Source organism: Chlorocebus sabaeus, chromosome 10, assembly GCF_047675955.1.
Source record: "Chlorocebus sabaeus isolate Y175 chromosome 10, mChlSab1.0.hap1, whole genome shotgun sequence".
Lineage (NCBI taxonomy): Eukaryota > Metazoa > Chordata > Mammalia > Primates > Cercopithecidae > Chlorocebus > Chlorocebus sabaeus.
Window position 1 is genome coordinate 52,905,545 of NC_132913.1, and position 24,550 is coordinate 52,930,094.

A 24,550-nucleotide genomic window follows, 5' to 3' on the forward strand; every position below is an offset into this window, starting at 1 on the left:
AAATAAAAATATAGTACACATCATACTGCCTTGTAGAGCAAGGTGAAAGTCAGTTTAGGTTTTTTTTCATGGCATAAGAATTATTAGTCCAACCATTATATTCACTTCCTGTAAAAGACAAAACTATTCCCAACTATTCTCCAATACCAAATAGCTTCTTACTATTATATACTTTTTATAAATAATTTTATATGCTTTTTATAATTTTATTGTCTCTTTTTAAATGTTAATATATATTATTTTTAACATAGTTAATAATTGTCCTTTTAGAGCAATTCAAAAATCGATTTTGAACTTTGCTTTACATTCAATTCTAAATTTCTTTGACTTTCCTGGACAGAGAGAGAAACCTTCCTCCATACTTCTACTACATACTGAACTCCTGACAGATACATACATATAGTATAGGAACATAAAAAATAAACAAAATTTATTTTTAGTTTGTCTTGTGTTCAGAATGTTGAAAATCATTTGAATTCCAAATAAACGAAAAATTTCTCTTGTTGGTACAATGAGAATCTATAATATTGAACTATCAACAGAAATTTGAACTTTGTATCAAATAGGAAAATGAGGAATATCTAACAGATACACAAATAAAAACAAAGAGACCAATTTTTTGGTTACATTTGACTAATCATTGGTTCCATATACTTCTTGCCAATTTGGGGACTTGTGGTCCATCTCATTTTCAAATCCTGGCATTAAATTCACCACCTTTCACCACAGTGCTAGCACCACAGTGCTAGAATTTTTGGTTGTTCAGTTCTTTGTCTCCATGCAAGCTTGTGAATCCACATACTCATTTAGAAGTGCATTTAGTCACATGTGTTCATGCTTATGTCTTACACGCTCCCCAATCATAAATAAGGAAAGTAAGACAACTGAACCATCAACCACCATTTCTTTGAAATCTCACTAATATAACACAAAGCAGCTAATGCCATTTTAGTAGGTGTTCTCATATACAGTGAAGAACTTGATCTAAAGGAGTGTTAGTTCCATGAACCTAGTATCAAAAGACTGTAAGAATGAGATCTAGTCCAGCATATTTGGAGAATAACTTCTCATTCTGGTCCTCTTTTGCACACTAGCATATTAAAAGGCCTGAAGATTCTTACTTTAACAAACCTGGGTAACTTTGTTTAATATAGTAAAACCTTATAAATTTAGGTCAATTTATGAACAACGAAAAAAAACAGAAAAATGTTGTATATTGTTTTTTTGATAGGAAAAGCTTTTATTGTGTTGTATATTATGTGTGATTTCAAGCTATATCATGGAATGTGAAGAGGCTGAATAAGGGAATTGTTAAGAACTTAAGTTCGGCCGGGCGCGGTGGCTCAAGCCTGTAATCCCAGCACTTTGGGAGGCTGAGATGGGTGGATCACGAGGTCAGGAGATCGAGACCATCCTGGCTAACACGGTGAAACCCCATCTCTACTAAAAATACAAAAAAATTAGCCGGGCGTGGTGGCAGGCGCCTGTAGTCCCAGCTACTCGGGAGGCTGAGGCAGGAGAATGGCGTGAACCCAGGAGGCGGAGCTTGCAGTGAGCCGAGATAGTGCCACTGCACTCCAGCCTGGGTGACAGAGCAAGACTCCACCTCAAAAAAAAAAAAAAAAAAAAGAACTTAAGTTCAAGTCCCAACCCCGGAGTTGTTTACATAATGTTCTCTGACATTTGCAAGCCATGTGGCCTTGACATGGTACTTGAAACCTGTAAGCCTCGTCTTCATTGGCAAAGTGGTAATATTAGTCTCTATATCAAGGGATTTTTATGAAAACGGAATGACATGATACATACCTGGCACATAATAGGAATATTATAGATGATAGCTAATATTAACATTTTTCAGCCCACACAAGTTGATTCCCTGGTGCTGATGAGGCAAGTTCAGCTTAAACTTATAGTTACAGAAAATTCTCATGGAACATCTTAGGTTTCAATGGATGAGGAAGAGATGTGTTTTCCAAAAATAGAAACCTACCAGGATTTTATTGGAGGTTATCCTAGGTAATACTGAGCAGTTAATGGTTAGAATTTGAATGGGATAAGTAGAGAAGGCAATCAGCATGGTCATCAAGGTTCAAACTATATGTGGCTTCATAGATATGTACCTTCAATCATTCCAACTAGAAGTACAGTCTCCACAAAATCCCCAGGTATGATGTGTCAATATGTGCTTTTCTGAGCTCCCTTTTTTTATATCCTTTAAGACTTTGCAAATTTCCATCTTTGTGCCTCTGCTCTACTATTTTTCCATTCTGACTTTATGCAATTAAGGCAGTAGTTATTCGTTTCTGTTCCATCCAGAGTTTCTATCTCATCTACAGCCTATAAGTTTTTCAAGTACAAGGGGAGCCTGGCTCATAGAAAGTGTCCAAGAAATGTTTGCTGAGCCAATGTTATTATGGTGTATAAAGCACCTAATGACATCAAAGTGCTAATTTGTGTGAATCATGAGGTGATCATCCCTGAATATCATATTGGTGTTGAGAAATATTGAATCAATTGATTTAGTCACAATGTTTTCCAATAGAAATTTAGAAAAATATATCTACATTTTTACTTAAAAATTATTTTAATAGTAGCATACCTAGAAGTGCTTTTTGGTAAATATACACTGGTAACCAGTTCGGAGTAGATTGCGGGAATATCATGACTCTACTTTTGTGAAACTTGTTTAAAGGGTGAATCTGCTCTAAACAGTGAATGTCCAAGTTTCAAAAGATTGTATGACTATGGTGCAACTTATTTCTATTGTGAACAAGTTTTACATTTCCGTAGAACATTTACTGAGACTTGAAAATCCAGTAGTTAATTTTACACTATATATTATTTTTTTTTAATAATTGCTGCTTAATGCAGTGTCAGCTTCAGGCTGAACAACTATTGTTCCCTGTCCTTGCCTTCAATAATAAAAATCTATATTGTGCCTAAGGTAGTGATTTGCTTTGAAGAATGTCCAAAGTATTTTTTTCTACTTGTTGTAATTTTTTAAATCTCCTTTATTTTTTGTGCAGTATCTTTGGCAGGATCCCAGTGCTTGGATGGGTAAAGTTCTAAAGCTTGCCCATATTTTATTCTGATGTCTATTTTAGTGTACTTTATGAGGAAAATGTTTTTTTAAAGTCCCTTTTCCTTCACACTATTCAGATAATTCCTCTAAAGGAAAAGGATCTCATTATCTTAAATAACCTTTGATTTACATTGCCTCATCTGTTTTGCTATTCAATCAGAAACTTTCTAAAGGACAACGGGAAACTTTTTAAGTGCTAAGAAGAAAAAAAAAATGCTATCTTCCAGTGATGCAATAATAATAATTTTTAATTCTTTTAGATCCATGTGTTTTTTTCCTCAATGTGGTAAGTCTTGCAAATTGTCCAAGGAATTAGGCTAAGTACTGTTCTTCAGTCTTAATGGCAAGCTTGTAAAATAAATTTTTCATTGACTTCATTGGTACTTTTGTTGTTAGGGAGGGAAAAATAGGCTTACACCAGGCACTTGATCAAATTTCAACAGTTTTAAAAGCCTTGTCATGTTCTTGGTTGTTTCCTCTGGTTTTGATGACTAAAACACCATCTTAAAAGTTAACCTTAGGGGCCGGGCGCGATGGCTCACGACTGTAATCCCAGCACTTTGGGAGGCCGAGGTGGGCGGATCACGAGGTCAGGAGACGAGACTATCCTGGCTAACAGCGTGAAACTCCGTCTCTACTAAAAAAAATACAAAAATTAGCCAGGCGTGGTGGCGGGCGCCTGTAGTCCCAGCTACGCGGGAGGCTGAGGCCGGAGAATGGCATGAACCCAGGAGGCAGAGCTTGCAGTGAGTGGAGATGCACCACTGCCTGGGTGACAGAGTGAGACTCTGTCTCAAAAAAAAAAAAGTTAACCTTAGGAAAGAACTTTTGACTTTCAAACTAGTGTATTCCACTATACCACTTTGCCAAACGCCAAATGATGATCAATGTTTAGGGCCAAGAGGCATTCAAAACCAAGTTCTGGCCACCTTGTAAGAATACTGATTACAATGGCACACAAGTACAGGCAACATGGAACGCTTCTTGAGTACCTCCCAGCCAGAGAGAGTCATGCAGAATCTCTTTGTAATTATTAGTGAACAGAATAGCTGTCCCTCTCTTTATCAGCAGGACATAAGTCAATTTAGCCATTGGGGTGAGGGAAGCGGGTATGAAGTCTTTGCACAGAGGTCATCGATTTTGTCATTTATTCTCAGGTACTGGGGTCTGCTTGTATCAGAGCCTATGTTTTACTAGTTATGCCCTGCCCATCCCCCCCCCCCCCCACACCTTTTTTTTGAGACAGAGTCTCACTCTGTCACCCAGGCTGGAGTACAGTAGCGCTATCTCGGCTCACTGCAACCTCTGCCTCCTGGGTTCATGTGAATCTCCTGCCTCAGCCTCCCGAGTAGCTGGGATAACAAGCATGCATCAACATGCCCAGCTAATTTTTGTATTTTTAATAGAGATGGAGTTTCACCATGTTGGCCAGGCTGGTCTTGAGCTACCAACCTCAGGCAATCCGCCCGCCTCTGCCTCCCAAAGTGCTAGGATTACAGGCATGAGCCACTGCGCCTGTCCCCTTTATTTTGATAGAAGTGCAAACTGAGACCCAGAGAACTAATCTTCCTACTTAAAATTATGCCACTTGTGAGTAGCTGCTCCAGGATTCAGACTCCAAATTTATGTCCATTCATTTACTGAGCAGGCACTGGAATACCTATTCAGTTCACAAAGTGTTTTATAATCAAGTGTGAGAAAAACATTAGGTTGAACAGGGATTATAACACAGTCTAATAAGTACTGATAAATGCACAGACCAGGTGGTGAGAATGCAGAGAGGCCACTTAACCACAGTGTGGTACTGGTCAAGGAATATTTTTCAGAGAAGGACTGGGTCAGCTATAAACCTTGAGCAAGTGATCTAGACTTTTGAAACTTCAGTTTCCTTTGTTAAAACTACCTTGTAGAATGTGGTGGAAGGTTACAGAGAATGGTTACAGAGCATCTGACCCATAGTAGGTGCTCACTAAAGGCTAACTGGAGTTACTATAAATGGAATGAGGCTATCTAACCACCTTTTAGGAAAGACAGGTACTGTCCAGGAAAGTGTACCTTAACCTAGAACCATTCCTGTTAAGTATTCCTCAAGCCACAAAGTTGCAGATGAGGCCAGTTTTGGGTAGTCGTTTGAGTAGTATATGGCAGCCAAGACAACAGTAAAGAAATCCCCTGGAAATGTCTCCAGCAGATGCAGTAGGTCCTTTAGCACAAATGCCAGAAGAAACTGAAGGAGCTAGAAAGAGCCCTGTCTTAGGAAGTGGGTGACCCTGATCGTAAAAGGAATGTTGGCAACAGGTTTATAAACTTCTTTTATACTTTGAAATAATGTGTTCCTGGTAAATCATCTCTCCAAGTTCTGGATACCCATCAAAGCTGGGGAAATGGTACAATCACCAGAGCAGAGGTTTTTATCCTGGGAGTCCATAATACATGGCATGCATTTCTGCTATGTGCACTTTTTTTCTGGGGAAAGTGTTCATATTTCTTAATCAAATTCTCAAACTGCAAATCATCAAACTGCAGACATGTGATCCACCGCATATAAAGTAACTCAGTCCTTTAATTCAAAGTCACAAACAATTCTGGCATAAAGAATTCATAAATAATTTGGGAACCCCACAATTATTATTTCTCCAACAAAAATATTTATTAGCCAGGAGTGCTCCCAGGGTTCTTGGCTTAAGCAGACACCTGGACAAGTGAAGTACATTTGGCCAACTTGTGCTTCTCACATTGGCAAGCCACCAGCAGCATTTTTCACATTGGTAGTGCCCCATGGAAACACCTTGTGGGATTTTACCTTGTAAAATCATTGCCAGATTCCTCTTGTTTTGGCGGCAGATATGCTAATTTCTTGCCAAATGGTTTTAGGCAGAAATGATTCTGGTATTGTAGCAATATATATCCTTTTTTTCTTTTAGAAAAATGCATACCTATTCTCAGAATATATGAAGTGATAAATGTTCAAGGCACTTTTTCTTACCCAGTGGTAATTGTTTGAATGGCCTAAAAGTCATGCCTTCCAACAAACAATTACATTCAATATGGCTTTCAAAGGAGCATTCCCCCAACATGCATGTGCACTTTTTAAAAAATTAAAAATATTATGCATTGTAGTTACCATCTGTGATTTGCTGGAAAAGACCCCAGTGGGAGGAAGCATAGTATAGATGTATTGACTTCTAATCCTGGCTTGCTAAGAAACTTTGACAAAGTAGTTAATCTCTCTGCAACTTGGTTTCTTTAACTGTAAAATGAGGGTAACATGGCCAAGATTGTCGTAAAGATTCAGTAAGATAAAGATTGTAAAGTAGCTGGCACATAGCAGTTCTATTTAAGTCCTCTTCCTCTTCCCATATCTCTTTACATAATAGTCTCCTGCCTTGTACTTCCCCTGGTCTTCATGTTTTATGCTAGGAAAACACACACACACACACACACACACACACACACAAAGTATGACAAATAAATGACATTAAATTAAACCTTGGGAACAAATAATAGAACAAATTAAACAAACACAAGCATATACAATTGTTACAGGAAAGGGGTCCCTATCCAGACACCAAGAGAGGGTTCTTGGATTTCACAGAAGGAAGAATTCAGGGCGAGTCCACAGTGCAAAGCAAAAGAAAATAAAGTGGTGAAAGAACAGCTACTCATAGACAGAATAGGGTGTTCCCGAAAGTAAGAGGAGGAACGCATCCACCTTAGGTACAATGCTTGTATAAATAGGATGAAAAAAAAAGATCGTGGGGAGATGTGCTCCGCTACAAGGGTTTGTGATAAAGGATTAATTTTCTTAATTACTATATTTTGCATGAATCAATGTTACTATCTTTAAAGCTAAATTAAGAATGCTTTTGTTCTTAAGATATCTCAGGATATTAGGACACTCCCAAGTCTGAGTCTACTTAGTAAACATTATCAATCTGTTCCCTTCACTGTAAACACCCAGAAGCTAGGGATACCTGGTTTTCTGGGAATGCAACTCAGCAAGTCCCAGCCTCATTTTTCTAGCCCTCACTCAAGATGGGGTCGCTCTGGTTTGAACCCCTCTGACACAACTTCTGTGCTGGGTTTGAAGCACCCTTAGGGAAAGCAGCTGAGGCTAGGAAAACAAAGAGCTAGGTAGTAGCAAAGAGAGGGTCTTCTAAATGACACCTGGAATTTATTTCCACTATGGGTGATGTCAGGAAAATGTGATGTCACTATATAGTACTCAGTTTTGAAGAGGTGGCATTTTTCTTCTTCTATCCCAACTCTACAGGCTGCTGTGCAAAGAATATGAGAGTGCAATGAGTAAGAAGAAAAAGAAAAGGAAGGAAGAGAATTTGTTTAAAGATTGAACAACAAAAATCTTATAGAACTGAGTCAAAAGCCTGGAAAAAATTCAGAGTTGCTCTGATTTTATGAAACCTACTAAATAAGTCGTTTCTTTTAGAAGGGCACTGCTTAAAATCATGATTAGTTTATTTAGTAAAGAGTTTAGACCAGGGATGTCCAATCTTTTGGCTTCCATGGGCTACATTAGAAGAAGAATTGTCTTGTGCCACACATAAAATATACTAACACTACGATAGATGATGAGCTAAAACAAAAAACAAACTCATAATGTTTTAAGAAAGTTTACAAATTTGTGTTTGGCCACATTCAAAGCTATCCTGGGCCACATTGCAGCCTATGGATCGCGGGTTGGACAAGCTTGGTTTAGACTATATTCAGTGTTTGGTTAACATAATAGTATAAGGACAGAACATTACAGATTTTTCAAAATCATGGTTTTTAAAAATTGGAAATGAAAAGGATTCAATTTAAACTAACAGTTAAACATTTATTCAGAGATTTAAGAACATTTGGTTAATTAAAGCTATTTCTCGAAATTATAAAAGCATCATAGCATGATTTTTTTTTTAACTGAGCTCTCTTTTCTTGAATATTGTAATAAAACCTATATACTATCAACTGAGCCACTGTCCTCTTCATCCTCTATCTCGCCAGTAGACTATCTGGTTGATAATTTGACATTGTGAATATTCTTATTTTTGCCAGCTAAACTCTTCCTACCCTCTATCACAGATGAGCCACTCACAGGTATTATCATCAACTTGTTTACAATGTCTCTCACTTCACCATTTGAATTTGGTGAGGCAATCAGAAGAAACACCAAAATTATGTTCCTTTCTGAGTAAAGCTAAAGAAGAAAAGCTTCTTTTCCTATGCAACTCAATCCAGACACTGGTGTTTCCTGGGCCCTCAGCCCATTGCTGATTGAAACCAGCACCCTTACCTTATTAAGTTCATTGGAATAGAACTTTATCATAGTTTCTTAGTGTTTTGTGCTTGCTGGAAGAATTTACTGAAAGAATGCGAAGTAGATTACTTTGCACTTTCACAAATCACAGAAAATCCTTCCTCTCATGCCACTTTGTAATGCAAGTTGTGTAACATGCCCGTTGATCTAAAATCTTCCACCTTTGCCAAATTACAAAGGTGGCAGAATCTTTGTTAATGATCCTTGCAGTTAAAAGTTACTCTCACTTTGCTTAAATACAAAATCAACAATGCAAAGGATAAACCCAATCTCCCGAGTAAAAGTGAACAGAGGGGCTCTTGATGCCTCCCATTGCTCCTGATAGAATACCCCCTAAGGCTCATGCACTACACAATGTGATGAAATAAGGATCCTGCAGATCAAATGAACCCAGAACTCGCAGCTCACCTTCCTTTCATTTTCTGGCCAGGAAAGAAAGAACATCTTATTAAAGCGAACATCCCATTACCATATAAGAAAATTCTTGCCATGCCAGAGTTACTTCCTGTCAAGTTCATTTCTTCCTACATCAGTGATAGGCAGGCCTGTGCTTACTCTGTTAACCATCACTCAGCACTCAAACTTTTTCAGATTGGTAAATTCATGATTCACCCTAATGACCTTACATGTTTTATTTACTGGGTTTCAAGGGCAGGAATTTTCATGTATGTGGTTCCAGTCTAGATGGATTTTCCTATTTAGATGTTTTAGTTGATTGCACAGTCATTTCCTTTCTCATCAAGAGCACGAATGAGGGCTGTCAGATTAACAAAAAACAACAAAAAAGTAGATTTCTCAGTTAAGTTTGAATTTCAGATAAATTTTAGTGTAAGTATGTCCCAAATGTCATTTTTTTAGTCTGAAATTTAAATTTAACTGGGCATCCTATATTTTTATTTACTAAATCTGACAACCCTAAGAGGTTGTTCTGCAAATCGTGTTACCTGCTCCTCAGACATGAGGATGTATGGTGTTCTTAAGACATGTTTTCTGTGGTCAGTTCCTTACGATAGATAACAGAAAGGAAATAGGGGTAAAATATAAGAAGAAAAAAGGATTAAACATTAGATGAATATCAGTGGGATAGTAAGAACTCAGTGAGTTATCTATGAAAACCGTGGAATTTTTAGACTGTCAAAAGAGAGTAAAATGAACAAGATTTCAAGATATACCCAAAGGTTCACTTCAGCCATTCTTCCACAAGCATTAAAATATATGTTTTTATCCATCCTCTTGATTTGACATTTTTAGTCAAACCCTCCTCCTAACATGCTTCTGGTTTCTGATATTTTTCCCTTTGAACTCACCATTAGCTTTGCCTTCCCAATAGGACAGAGATATGTTAAATGAAACAATTGCCTTATAATCACAGAAAATCTAGTGTTGTTTCTTTATTAGTTGTTTCTTGCAGAGAGAGATGGAAACATTTATACTTTTCCGCTACTTTTTCATAAATGTACTCACAAGCTTCTGCGCAATGGTCATGTCTAATATAAATACTAAATAAGTAGTATGTGTTAATGAAAAATAACAGATTTCTGAGATCATAACATGCTTATTTAATGTTTTAAAATAAAGTAATTCTTAATTAAAGTTTGCAATAGACAGGGAGGTGTGGGTGCAGGGAAAGGGGAATCCCTAACTGAGAATGTGGCCAAGACGTGAATTCATGGATTATACTGATAAACACACAAAAAAAGATAAATCGATGACAGACGAAGAAAGAATACTGGCTTTGAAATGCGATTGAGTCTCTGGAGTCATACCCAGCCAGGTGGGCCCCTGTTCACAGTGTTTTCCTCTCTGCCTAGTGGCCATGTAGTTGAATGATCAAGGGGCAGACACCTGAACCAAGACAGGTCAAAACGTTGCTGAGCCTTTGGAACATTACAGTTGAACTGTGACACAGAGAGAAGTTGCTGGAGCTTAAACCTGGTAATTGCAGAGCTCCAGAGAAGCAATTTTTACAGCCATAATCCCAGAAGCTGCCCCAGTTCCTGTTTCCTGAGTTTTGGTTTCAAGCTCTATCGTAGATTGCATGAACTAGTCCAGTGTTTTCCCAACAGAAATCTTTTGCTTAAGTTAGTCTAGAATTGGCTTTTGTGTTGCTCGCGAGCAAAAAAAAAATTGTATTAGGCTTTGGGATCAGTTTCATCTCTCATTTTCATTCTCATTCAACCAAATATGCTGTTAGGGGAGTTAGAGTGGTAAATGAGATGAATAGCATTTCTGCCTTCATGGAGCTTTCAGTCTAGCAGAAAAAAACAGATATTAAAGTATGGAAATTAAAGGCTCTTATTAATTCACTGAACAAATATTTATTGAGGCACCTATTATATACAAGGCATTGTTCTAGGCACTTGAAACATTTGTAAAGAAAACAAAGATCCCTGCTCTTGTATTTTTTTTTATCAGGAGATGAAAACCGTAAGTAATAAGCATAGAAATACATAAATAAATAATACGGATTTAGAAGGTATGGTAAATGCTATGAAAACAAATTAAAAAGTAGATCAGAAGGAATGGTATATCAAATGTCCTAAAGACCAGAAAGAAATTGCAAGTTGGAGTAACTGCAAGATTATTAGAGCTGAAATATCAATGACAAGGCCAGTGGCTCAAATGAGGCTGAAGAGGTTGGACAAGCTAGATTGTTAAGGACTTTATAAGCTATCTCGAGGATTTTGAACTTTATCCTAAGGCAATCTGAAGCTACTTAAGAGTTTTAAGCCATAGCCTGACATGAACAGATTTGCATTTTAAATTTATCATTCTGCCTGCAACCTTGAAAACACATTGAAAGCTTGCAGCAGTGGATGCGAGAGAATAATTAGGAGGCCCTTGGCCTAGTCTAAGTGAGAAATGGTGGTGCCCTTGACTAGCATGTGTTTCATGAATTGAACAACAATAGCTGTGATAAAATGGCTGTTTTCTATGCTTAGATTTTCAGCTCTTCATATTTAGAATAGATTAATGCCTGTCCAACTTTATCTCTGTTCTTTGGGCTTTGGTACTGTAAAAGCCAACTTTAGGGCCAAGCATGGTGGCTGATGGCTGTAATGCTAGCACTCTGGGGGGTCAAGGTGAGCGGGCTGCTTGAGGCCAGGAGTTGGAAACCAGCCTGAGCAACATAGTAAGGTCCTATCTCTACAAAAATTTTTTTTGAAACTTAGCAGGGCATGGTGGTGGTGAATGCTTGTAGTTTCAGCTACTGGTGAGGCAGAGGTGGGAGGATCCCTTGAGCTCAGGAGGTTAAGGATACAGTGAGCCATGATCATGCCACTGCACTCCGGACTAGGCAACAGAGACCCTGTCTCTAAAAACTAACAAATCAAAAAAAATAAATTAAGTAAAGACAATTTGTAATGTTTGGCGCATTTTCATTTGCTGTATACTACCAAGTTTAATTTGGCCTCTTCTGTAGGAACAAAAACATAATATGTAGGTATTTAAGGAGTACAGCAGCTATAGGATAGGCATTAATTATCCTCACCTGGCTCTGTATCTAGTCAGTCATACATTGCAGTCCTCCAACACAGTACAAACAAATCAGTATACAACACTTTAATAATAGGGCCTTCTCCCTAAATCCTTATATTCTTTTCTTTCCTAGAAAGATGATGTAGGTGATATAGAAGAAAACCACATCTCCCTTTAACACTCCACTATTAAGTCTAGATTAAGGGTTATATACTGGTAAACAATGGATCATTCGGCCTTCAGATTTTGTCATGACATTTTTTTATACTCACATAGGGAACACATAGGGAGTATTTTTTAAAGGCAATGAAATTGGACAGGTATTATACTTCATTGCTACACAAGCAATTTTGTACTTAACAGGTGTTCCATGGGTGTAGGTATATGTTAAGAATATGACTCCCAGTAATTATGTGAATGTTTAATTGTTAGCTTAAATACTGATCACACCCTTAGCAAACAGTTCCTTACTTCCTTTGACCTGAGTGTAGCTCAGTCTCTTTCAGTTTTAAAGACCAAGACAGAACTTACATGAACCTATAACTCCATATCTTCAGGTCTTGACATCCCCAAATTTAACTAAAAGGAAAAAAGAGACTTTTAATTCTCTTATTATCTCTTCAAAATTTTCCCTTCTCATTCTTGACGAGGTGAGAAAGGAAAAGAAGAGTACCAAATACCACCTTTTGTAATGTTGGGACATGCATCCCTGTAGCCCAATTAAGTGTCCTTGATTCTTGAGAAGTCTACCTTTCCTAAAGAAGCTGGGGAGTGTGGGGGGAAGAAGAACATGGTTTCTAACTGCTCCCATTGCAATATCTTATTATAAAAATGTACTTTTTAAACATAGGTTTCCATCTTGTATTACTTTGTGTCTTGGAGTCTCTCCCTTATGAATTACTTTGCATCTTGTTTGAAGTGAACCATTTTAAAATTTATATCCTGTCCTACTTTTATTTCAAGACTTTACTTAAAATATCTTTTTTTCTTCGCCCTACTCAGATATGCATGAACATTTTATGCATTTCACACTCTTTAAAATGGAGAAAATAATATGCTATAATATGCTAATCTGAATAGTGGTAAAATCTGAGTAGAAATAGAGATTTTATTTTCAAAAGAGTGGACAGTGATGTATCTTTCTATTGCTGTCAGTTATCTCCATTGTTAATATAACATTTATGCAGAAAGACGTGGATTAATAAAGCAACTGAGTAGAACATGAATTTGAGAGTATTCTTAGTTTGATGGAGCCCAGCATAGTGAATGTTTGCTTCTTGAGGGCAGGTAACCATCTAACTTTCTTTTGTATCCCCTATTCCACTCAAGGAGTCAAACACATATACAGTAGTTACTAAATGCATGCTTAGATGAATGAAATGAGTTGAAATTAGCAATAAATACTTATGAAACATCCAATACTGATATAGTTTGGATGTGTTCCCACCCAAATCTCATCTTGAATTGTAGTTCCCATAATCCCCACATGTCATGGGAGGGACCCAGTGGGAGGTAATTGAATCATGGGGGCAGTTAACTTCATGCTGTTCTTGTGATAGTGAGGGAGTTATCATGAGATATGATGATTTTATAAGGGGCTTTTCCCCTTTATTTGGCACTTTTCTCTTCTGCGGCCCTGTGAAGAAGTACGTGTTTGCTTCACCTTCTGCCATAATTGTAAGTTTCCAGAGGCCTGCCCAGCTATGTGGAACTGTGAATCAATTAAACCTCTTTTCTTTATAAATGACCCAGTCTCAGGTGTTTCTTCATAGTAGCATGCGACTGGACTAATACAGTAAATTGGTACCACAGGGAGTGGGGTGCTGCTATAAAGATACCGAAACTGTGGAAGTGACTTTGGAGCTGGGTAACAGGCAGAGTTGTAGCAGTTTGGAGGGCTCAGAAGAAGATAAGAAAATGTGAGAAAGTTTGGAACTTCCTAGAGTCTTGGAGGGCTCAGAAGACAGGAAGATATGGGAAAGTTTGGAACTTCCTAGAGACTTGTTGAACACTTTGACTGAAAGGCTGATAGTGATATGAACCATGAAGCCCAGCCTGAGGAGGACTCTGATGGAGATGGGGAACTTGTTGGGAACTGGAGAAAAGGTCACTCTTGCTATGCAAAGAGACTGGCAGCATTTTATCACTGCCCCAGAGATATGTAGAACTTTGAAATTGAGAGAGATGATTTCGGATACCTGGCAGAAGAAATTTCTGAGTGGCAAAAGCATTCAAAAGGAAGCAGAGCACAAAGTTTGGAAAATTTGAAGCCTGATGATGTGATAGAAAGGAAAAACCCATTTACTGGGGAGAAATTCAAGCCCAGTGCAGAAATTTGCATAAGTAATGAGGAGCTGAATATTAATCACCAAGACAATGAGGAGAATGTCTCCAGGGCATGTCAGAGAACTTTAGGGAAGCTCCTCCCATCACAAGCCCAGAGGCCTAGGAGGAAAAAATGGTTTCCTGAGGTGGGCCCAGGGACCCCTTGCTCTGTGCAGCCTGGGAACATGGTCACCTGTGTCCCAGCTGCTTCAGCTCCAGCCTTGGCTAAAAGGGGCCAAAGTACAGTTCAGGCCATTATTTCAGAAGGTGCAAGCTCAAAGCTGTGATGGCTTCCACATGGTGTTGAGCCCGTGGGTGCCCAGAAGTCAAGAACTGAGGCTTGGGAACCTCTGCCTAGGGTTCACAGAATGTATGGAAATACCTCTATGTACAGGCAGAAGTCTGTTGCTGGGACGAAGCCCTCATGAATAACCTCTGTTATTGCAGTGCAGAAGGGAAGTTGGGGTTGGAGCCCCCACACAGAGTCCCCACTGGGGCACTGCCTAGTGGAACTGTGAGAAGAGGGCTGCTGTCCTCCAGACCCCAAAATGGAAGATCCACTGACAGCTTACACCATGCACCTGGAAAAGCCACAGACACTCAATGTCAGCCCATAAAAGCAGCCAGGAGGGTAACTGTAGCCTGCAAAGCCACAGGACCAGAGCTGCCCAAGGCTGTGGGAGACCACCTCTTGCATTAGCATGCCCTGGATGTGAGACATGAAGTCAAATGAGATCATTTTGGAACGTTAAGGTTTCATGGCTACCCTATTGTATGTTGGATTTTATGATTTAAGTACTGCCTTGTTGGATTTCGGACTTGGACGGGCCTGTAGCCCCTTTGTTTTGGCCAATTTCTCCCATTTGGAACAGGTGCATTTACCCAATGCCTCTACCCCCATTGTATCTACAAAGTAATTAACTTGCTTTTGATTTTACAGCCTTATAAGCAGAAGGAACTTGCCTTGCCTCAGATGAGATTTTGGACTTCGACTTTTGGGTTAATGTTGGAATGAGCTAAGATTTTAGGGGGTTGTTGGAAAGCCATGATTGTGTTTTGAAATGTGAGGACATGAGATTTGGGAGGCGTCACAGGCAGAATGATTGTTTGGCTGTATCCCCAACCAAATCTCATCTTGAATTGTAGTTCCCATAATCCCCACATGTCATGGGATGGATGTGATGGGGGGTAATTGAATCATGGGGGCGGTTACCCTCATGCTGTTCTCCTGACAGTGAGTTCTCACAAGTTCTCTAATGGTTTTATAAGAGGCTTTTTCCCTTTTACTTGGAACTTCTCTCTTCTGCCATGTGAAGAAGAATGTGTTTGCTTCCCCTTCTGCCATGATTGTAAGTTTCTTGAGGCTTCCCCAGCCATGTGTAACTGTGAGTCAATTAAACCTCATTTCTTTATAAATTACCCAGTCTTGGGTGTTTCTTCATAGCAGCATGAGAACAGACTAATATAAATTCTGTACTACATTTTACTAGGAATTACACCAGGAAAGGTCAAAGAAGAGATTTTTGACTAGGAATTCAGTGCTGGTTTATGTGACTATCTAGGGCTGGTGTGTGGCCACATCCAAGAAAGAGCCATGTTTATGAATGAAGAGGTTGAAAAGGAAACTAAATTACACAATTGATCCTCAATTTTGAGTGTGCTGCAAAATCACCCAGTTTGGGACTTCATAAAATAAAGAGTGCTGGGCCCTACTTCCTGGGTATTTCCGATTTGTAGATCTGGGATGGGAGCTGAGAATTTGCATTTCTAACCATCTCACTCCCAGGTAATGCTACTGCTGCTCATTCAGGTAGCACACTTTGCAAAATACTGACTTTGACCTTCCTTGGAGAGCTGGCCTAGCTCAGGGAATCTGAACTCGCTGCTTGCTCTGTGATCTGCACAGAAGTGACTTCAGAGATTTCCAAGAGCAGTGCAGTGACAGTGTAACTAAGGGGGTCTCAGAATAGTATTAAGGGTCTTTCTTCCACCTGATTTATAGGACTGACTATACTCTGGCAGAAAAAGGAGACAATGTCTTCAATACCTCAGATGTGAGTTAGAATCAAGTGAAATAAATTAAGTGGAAGATAGAATGCATGAAATTGCCATATTAATAAAGGTTGGAGATCCCTAATCTGAAAATCTGAAATCTAAAATGCTCTAAATTCAAAACTTTTTGAGCACCTACATGATGCCACAAGTGAAAATTTTCATACCTGACCTCATCTGATGGGTGAGGTCAAAACTTTGTTTTGTTCACAAAATTATCAAAGATACTGTAGGGAGTTGCCTTCAGCTTATATGAATAAGATATACATAAATGAATTTTGTCTTTAGACTTGGGTACCATCCCCAAGGTACCTCATTATATAGATGCAAATATTTCAAAATCCAAAAAAGTTCAAAATTCAGAACGCTTCTTATGCCAAACGTTTTGGATAATGGATATTTAACCTTTCAGTTAAATACTGTACTTTCAGTTAAGTTAATGTAATTTAGCAATGTAAAATCATATACATATATCTAAGATAATTTATAAAATGTTTATATCCTAAAATATCTTCACTTCTGCAAAGAAAGTTTGTGCTCCTTACTTGACTGTGCCAGTTTATGGTAAAATGAAGAAGGTAGAGAAAGGTCAACCCAGGGAAAGGGGAAAGTCCATTGACCCAAGATAAATAATTTAGGAGAAACCATATCCATGCTCTACCCATAGGCCTTTCAATTCAATTATTGCTATCTCCCAGGTAAATAGCTTTAGGGAGTTTCTGAAAAAGTGGCAAGGGCTTCAGCAAGCAGGTAGCATGGGGACGTATGTCACCCATTGCAATACTGAAATGGAAACTACCTAAAATTTAGAACTCTTTTTATATGCTTCATTGTGCTCAGTTAATTAGGTTTCTTGAATTTTAGAACTTCAGTACAAAGGTCGTGCATACTTTTTTGTGTTCCTTCCAGCTGAATTTCATATAATGTTGTAATCAAGGACTTGAGGAGACATTGGCATTATTTTTCTTTATAGATTTTCTTGGACTCAGATGGATTTTCTCAATTTGCCAATAAAAAGAAATAATGATGTTCCATTAAAATGAACTATGTCTCAAAATATAAAAACCTTTTGGTAATCAAATGGTTAAATACTCATATTTAATTTAATCTTATTTTCATTAATTTGAAAATAGAAAAAAAAAATCTGCTAAAGATCCTTTCAAGGGAAAGCTATAGCTCAGCTCATGTATAAAAAGCCACACAAAAATGACTCTGGAGACCTTGGCCACGTTCAGCGGTCAAATATTTCAATGCTCTGTTGCTCTCGTTCCTGTTACAGGTACATGTGACAGCGCTGCAGCTATGAGTGGAATTTTAAAGAGGAAGTTTGAAGAAGTTGACGGCTCCTCACCCTGCTCCTCTGTGAGGGAATCGGATGATGAAGTTTCCAGCAGTGAAAGTGCTGACAGTGGGGACAGTGTCAATCCATCCACTTCTAGTCATTTTACCCGTGAGTACTGAAATGAGAACTGAATTGTCTGGTTCTATAGCAAAACTAATTGTGTCATTTTCATTTTTACCTTTAATGCTAGCTATATGTATATTTCCCATCAACCAAATACAAAAGACATTTACCCAAAAATGAAATATTTTTCAGGGGACTCAGTAGCTTCCTTTACTTAGAATACTTTTTGCAGTGGATTATTTGACTGTGTTAATTAACTCATTGAATTTAAAGATCACATTTCATCAATAATACTTTCCCAAGTAAACACCTAATACTCTGGGAACAGATGGGTGAAGACAAAGAATAAATCCAGTTTCCAGAAAAATATCTTTTCAATAATTGAAATGATGTTCTGGGAGAAAACATTTTAAAAGGCATTATTAAGGAATGGAGAGTCTAGATTATGATGAGAAGGAGTTTAGGCAGCTGGGATTAAGAAGAAATGTGAAGGCAGCAAGTCTCTCCCAAATGTGCAAGTGTGTGCAGTCTAATGGCTCTTTCCTAGTAATTCCTCTAGTCTCTCTTCTCCAGTATTTAAAGCCCAACAAGAAAAAAAAAACTATGCTTTATTTATTGTATTTTTAAGGTTTTTTTTGAGGTGGAGCCTCGCTCTGTCGCCCAGGCTGGAGTACAGTGGCGTGAACTGGGCTTACTCCAACCCCCTCCTCCCAAGTTCAAGTGATTCTCCTGTCTCAGCCTCCAGAGTAGCTGGGACTGCAGGTGCACATCACCACACCCAGCTAATTATTTTATTATTTTATTTTATTTTTTGTATTTTTTTGTATTTTTTGTATTTTTGGTATAGGCGGGGTTTTGCCATATTGGTCAGTCTGATCTCAAACTCCTGACCTCAGGTGATCCACCCACCTCAGCCTCCCAAAGTGCTGGGATTACAGGTGTGAGCCACCGTGCCCAGCCTATGCTTTCTTTTTGATTCTTTTATTATTATTATTATTATTATTATTATTATTATTATTATTATTTTGCCACATTGTAATGTCAGCCCTTCTGTCAGACAAGATAAAGGGAGGTTTGCAGGACTGATATGAAAAATTCTTAAGGTAATGTAATCTACAGTCTAAAGGAAACTGACTAGCAGTAGTTAAATAATCTTTTTAAAATTTATATTTCTTAAACAGGAAGATTTTAAAATGTCTTAATATCATGACAGATAACTGGTCTTGGTTTTTTACTTTCCAATTAGTTTATGTTATTAATATATGATTCTATAACAAAGAATTGACATTGGCAATGTAGCAACTCAAAAAACCTGAATGATTTAAACATATTTTAAAGAGGTAATAAGGAGCTCAATAGCGGTTGAACATGAAATAAATATAGTAAAATCAATAGCATTCCATTAAGCAAGCACAACTAATTAGACAATATGATGAAAAGATGATTGCAATTATTATAGCAGAAAAATTTATAAAATATTCAGGGACAAAGTTATTGTGTGATGTAGATGGTCTACAACTACATTTACATATATCATGATGGTATGCAATGAGCGTGTGCTTTTGACTCAAAAGAAGAGATGTGTTTATATTTTGGGTCTTAATACCTGTAGTGATAATAACATCATTATCTCACAGAGTATTGCAAAGATCAAACAGAGCAAGTGAGATAATACACATGAAAAAAGCTTTTGTAAGCATCTGGCACAAGATTACACAGGAGTTGAGCCTAGATATATATACATGTCCTACTACATAGCCTCTACCTTTTGCATGGTCTTACTCTGCCCCTTTATTATATAATATTGGACATATTTTAAAAATGTTATTTCTCGTGGTTATAAAGGAAGACTTAATTAGTGAAGAGGCAGATTATGTTTCTGGATATAAAGGTCTGGATTTTAATGATTTCAACATTAATTTATAATATGAGAGTAAAACCAAAACAAAATCTTCAACTAGCCAGCGTGCCCAGGCATTTCTAATGTGCCCTATCTAGGAATGCATAGAAAATTCCAACATGTTATATATGAAAATTTTATGTATAAGAAAATAACATTATAAGACAATGAGAAAGGGAAAGACTATTTAAGAAATGGTTGTGGTATTAGGAAATTTGAAAAAGAAGTGATTTAGACTTACATCTCACAACATATGCCAAAATACCAGATAGATTACATGGATAATTTTTTTAGTAATAAGGAAAGTTGCATTTTGCCAGACATTTAGTAGAATCGCTATATGAACTTTGATATGAGAAGAAGAAATAATCCCATTGAAAAATACTTAATATATTTAATGATGTAAAAGTATTAAACTTATCTCCTATTAAAAAAAAAAACCCAAAGTAAAACAGTTTATATTGGAAAAAATATTTGCATTATTTTCTGGATGGAGTATAGCAAAAGTACATGTAATTTCTTGAGATAAACACAAAGACACATATCTCCAAAGAAAATCCACATAGTAGGAAATACAATTAGCAAATATTTTAAAGCATTTAACAACAACAGTAACAAAAAGGCAGATTAAAAAATGCTAATGAGATTTCATTAGTATGAAATCACAGAGACTTCATCCCTTGAAATCAGTACTCATTTCTCCAAAAAAAAATACTAATACCCAAGTGCTGGTGAAGCTTGCAGTACAAATTGTAGGCACACACGTTGCTATTAATGGTAGTGATATTTAGAAAGCACTTCGGAAATACAAGAGCCATAAAAGCGTTCATAAGTCTCTACTTCAGAGAATTTATCTGAAGAGAGAAACATTAAAAACAAGGTGGAAACTGTATAAATGAAAATTTTTGTGGTTGACAGTAGTCCCAAAAAAGAGGAGGTGGGGAGGAGAGAGAGAAAGGTAACCTAAGAGTGAGGAAGTGATCCGCTAAGTTATGGTAACTCATTCAATTAATTTATTTTCATGATAGTTATGAAGACCTTTTGGCAATATGTACAATGTTTGTGAAATAATGATAAATAAGAAAAGCAGAACACAATATTTTATCTGTACCATCAGGCAAAGTCTAAGTCTTTGCATGCACAAAGGTAAAGAATGGTAAGGTGCCCTAAAAATTGGAAACAATTTGATTTGTTGAGGAAGTAAAATTATGGATGAATTTTTATATTTATTAATTTTTATTTCTGTTAATTTTATATGTGTTCTCACAACAAAATGTCCAACTTAAACTGCTAAAAATTATAACTGTAGTTCACATTGTGTTTATGTTTGCAAAACAGCAGATTGAAATGGCAAGATGAGCTAAGGTATATATTAGTCAGCAAATATAAACTTTCTTCTAAGTTATGTTCAGCAGAGATTATTTTTTTCATTGAAGAAAGTAGACTTATTTGACGATGTCTAAGAAGTCATTGAAGTGTTTCAGCACATCATTTAATATCAGTGGTCGTGGCAATGGTTAGTTTACTAACATGCTGTTTTAGCTTTATATTAAATATAATCTGGCAGAGATTTTTCATACTTTTTAAAAAAATTAAAGAAATGATTTAATAAAAAGTGCCCTTTTCATTTAATAGTGCTTTTTTTCACTATATTTACATTACAAAGAGAGACATAAAGTGGGAAAAAATAGTAAAGTATCACAAGACAAAATTTCTACCTGGAATATTTGTTGTAGAAAAGATCTGAGAGGTTGGGCACAGTGGCTCATGACTGTAATCCCAGCAGTTTGGGAGCATGAGGCAGGAGATTGCTTGAGCTCAGGCATTTGAGACCAGCCTGGGTCTCAAATTCCCATCTCTAAAAAAATTAAAAAGAAAAATAGCAAAGTATGGTGGTGCATGCCTGTGGTCCCAGCTACTTGGGAGAATCGCTTGAGCCCAGGAGGTCGAGGCTGCAGTGAGCCATGATTGCACCACTACACTCAAGCCTGGGTGACAGAGCAAGATCCTGTCTCAAAACAAACCAAAACCAAAACCAAAAGAAAGAGAGAGAGAGAGAGAGAGAGAGAGAGAGAGAGAGAGAGAGAGAGGAGAGAGAGAGAGAGAAGGAAGGAAGGAAGGAAGGAAGGAAGGAAGGAAGGAAGGAAGGAAGGAAGGAAGGAAGGAAGGAAAAGAAAGAGGAAAAAAGAAAGAAGAAAGGAAGGAAGGAAAAGAAAGAAAGAGGAAAAAAGAAAGAAGAAAGAAAGAGTAAAGAAAAGATCCGAGGTTTTTTTGTTTGTTTGTTTTGAGACAGTGTCTCACTGTCACCCAGGTAGCTGGGACCACAGGTGCACACCACTGCACTGGGCCAATTTTTGTATTTTTTTGTAGAGATGGAGTTTCGTATGTTGCCCAGACTGGTCTCAAACTACTGGGCTCTAACAATCCCCCTGCCTCAGCCTCCCAAAGTGTCAGGATTACAGGCGTGAGCCACCGTGCCCATCCTGTGATCTAAGCATTTTTAGCCAGTGTGAGAGGAGTAGCTGAAAGAGTTTCTTATTTCTAGAAATGTATTTCAGATTATTTGCTAGTCCAAAAATTGATATATAAATTTTTAGGACATTTTTTATTTATTATATTATATGTCTAGATTAAGGTATGGGCTTTTATTTATATATATTACATGTCTAGATTAAGGTATGGGCTTCTCTGCAATGGTTTTGTTGGATGTGAATCAATGGTTACAAACTTTCAGAAATGTTATTATTGATAAATCCTATTTCTTTAAATTTTTTTACTTAAAAATGATTACTTGTCTTATAGTAAAGAAGGATTTTTGAAGACTATCAAATTCGTGTAGCATTAATAAATAATTTAATTTCACATTGGGATTCTTTAAAATGTGGTTGCCCTTATTTAAATCTCACTCATCTTGGGCTAATCTATCTCATGTATCCCATGTTTCGTAAGCACTAACATGTTGTGTAACGTATCATTTTGTTGTCATTATAAATACAGAAATTGATAAGATTGTTTGGTATGTGTCAACAGCTTTGGTAGTAGAAAATTCCATGCTATTGTAAGCTTTCTGTTAAAATATCCAATTTGTAGCACACCACATTATGGTAATAAAAGCTTCAAAATATAAATCAATAAGGTCATTATGGCTTTTTCCTTGGGCTTCTGAATTTTGCTAGGCAACAAGCATACTTACCAGTCATCAACCAAGGTCATATCTTGTACTTCCCTTGAGATAGAAACAGCAGAGTCTGTATTGCTGTGAAACGCTTTGTTTCATCAAATCCCTATGGCTCTATAGCCAATCAGCCTGTACTTGAGCACTGTCAAGAGGAGAGCTGCAGAGAAACTAGAATTTTTTTCTGCCCTCTCAAGGTTCCTGGCACTTCACATAAGTAATGAGAAGCTATGTGATAAGCCATAGTCCCAAAAGGAACACATTATGTCTCTTGAAACAGAGTGTTTCTACAAATAAATGTATAGTATTTAAGAAGTGAAAATATCAAGAAGTAAAAGGATATACATTCTAAATTGCACATGAATGCAAGCAGTGGATGTCCTACAATAGAATTAAGATGTTTTTAATTTATGAAACACTTTCACATTCTTGAGTTCATTTAATAGCCAAAAAGTGTTGTGTGATTAGAAGCCAATTATCATGCCCTTTTATAAAAGTAGAAATTAACATTCATAAATGTACTTATACTTTACCCAAGAGCTAAGATACAATCTCCTTCCTTCCTTCCTTCCTTCCTTCCTTCCTTCCTTCCTTCCTTCCTTCCTTCCTTCCTTCCTTCCTTCCTTCTTTCCTTCTTTCCTTTTCTCCCTCCCTCCCTTCTCTCTCTGAATACACAAGGCATAAATATGCCATCATGTGCACCCAAGTCAGTCTTTTCCCAGTGTGATTTCCCTACTACTGGCTCCACATTTCATAATGGGATTAGACATAAAGAATCAATAGAAAACAGATTTGACATTAAACTTTATAAAATATGACTGGAACATGTCTATTCTCTTTACCAAGCAGTTAAAATGCATTGAAGATTTAGATTTAATTTCAACAAATATGGTATCTTATGTTACAGGCTCCGAGCTAGGACCTTTCAAACCTGTCAAAGTGACATATTCCAAACAGTAAATACAACTTGGAGATACAGTGATAAATTATGTCTACCCAGCATTGTAGTATTACTTTGAGAACTAACTTTAGCAAAGACACATGTCGCAATCTACCCCTGATTCAATGCTTTTGTAAACAATGGAGGAGTGTTCAGACCAAGCTCAACACAAGAGTTGTAGGAGAAGTCTTTGCTTAAGCAGAAGGTAGGACATTATGACGCTATCAAAAGATCCTTTCTAGTCTGTAATAATATGCTTCTAAGAAACAGGATCCAAAATAGCATCATTAGTTAGAGTCAAGGCCAAGCAGAAAAGGAAGCAGCATAGATAAAGGTGACTCTGAAAATCTACTATTAAGTTAAGAGGTTCCCAGACTCTTCACACCCACTTACGCCTGGAAAAGAACTAATTAGCTTTGGCCTGGGGGACATGATCTGGGACCAGCTGCAGATCATATGTAGAAACACGCAGATCATAAATAGGTCATGTTCAGACATGGACCAGTTGAATCATTAGGTGTTTATTGTTGGAGATAAAGGAGTTAAGTAAATTATGAGTGGAGGAAGATATTTATGAGCTAGTGGTCCTTTGGAAAATACTCACTTGGATATGCAATAAGGCCTGTAGACTGATACAATAGAATTGTTATCAGATCATCTGTCTGCAAGATTGTGGACTCCAGTAATGATAAATCAGAAATAATTAACCACTGCTACTTCCTCTGGTCTTACTGAGACCATCCTTCAAACTGAAATGTCTCTTTTTTCATCCCAATTTCTGACTATTTAAGTTCTATACCTGCTACAAGGTTCATATCAAATATTTCTTTCTCCATGAAAACTTCACCAAGTCTCTCATTTGACACATCATCCT

At 37.3% G+C, this 24,550-nt stretch overlaps 1 protein-coding gene across 4 annotated transcripts in view; it reads left to right on the forward strand.

Moving 5' to 3' along the window:
• The window catches only part of CSRNP3 (cysteine and serine rich nuclear protein 3), a 219,676-nt gene that overhangs the window by 110,523 nt on the left and 84,603 nt on the right, over positions 1-24,550 (forward strand). For all 4 annotated transcript variants that reach the window (XM_038001989.2, XM_007965215.3, XM_038001990.2 and 1 more), the window contains one exon: positions 17,536-17,706. In XM_038001989.2, the coding sequence (XP_037857917.1) occupies positions 17,559-17,706 (148 nt within the window). In that variant the 5' untranslated portion in view covers positions 17,536-17,558. The remainder of the gene's footprint in view (positions 1-17,535; positions 17,707-24,550) is intronic.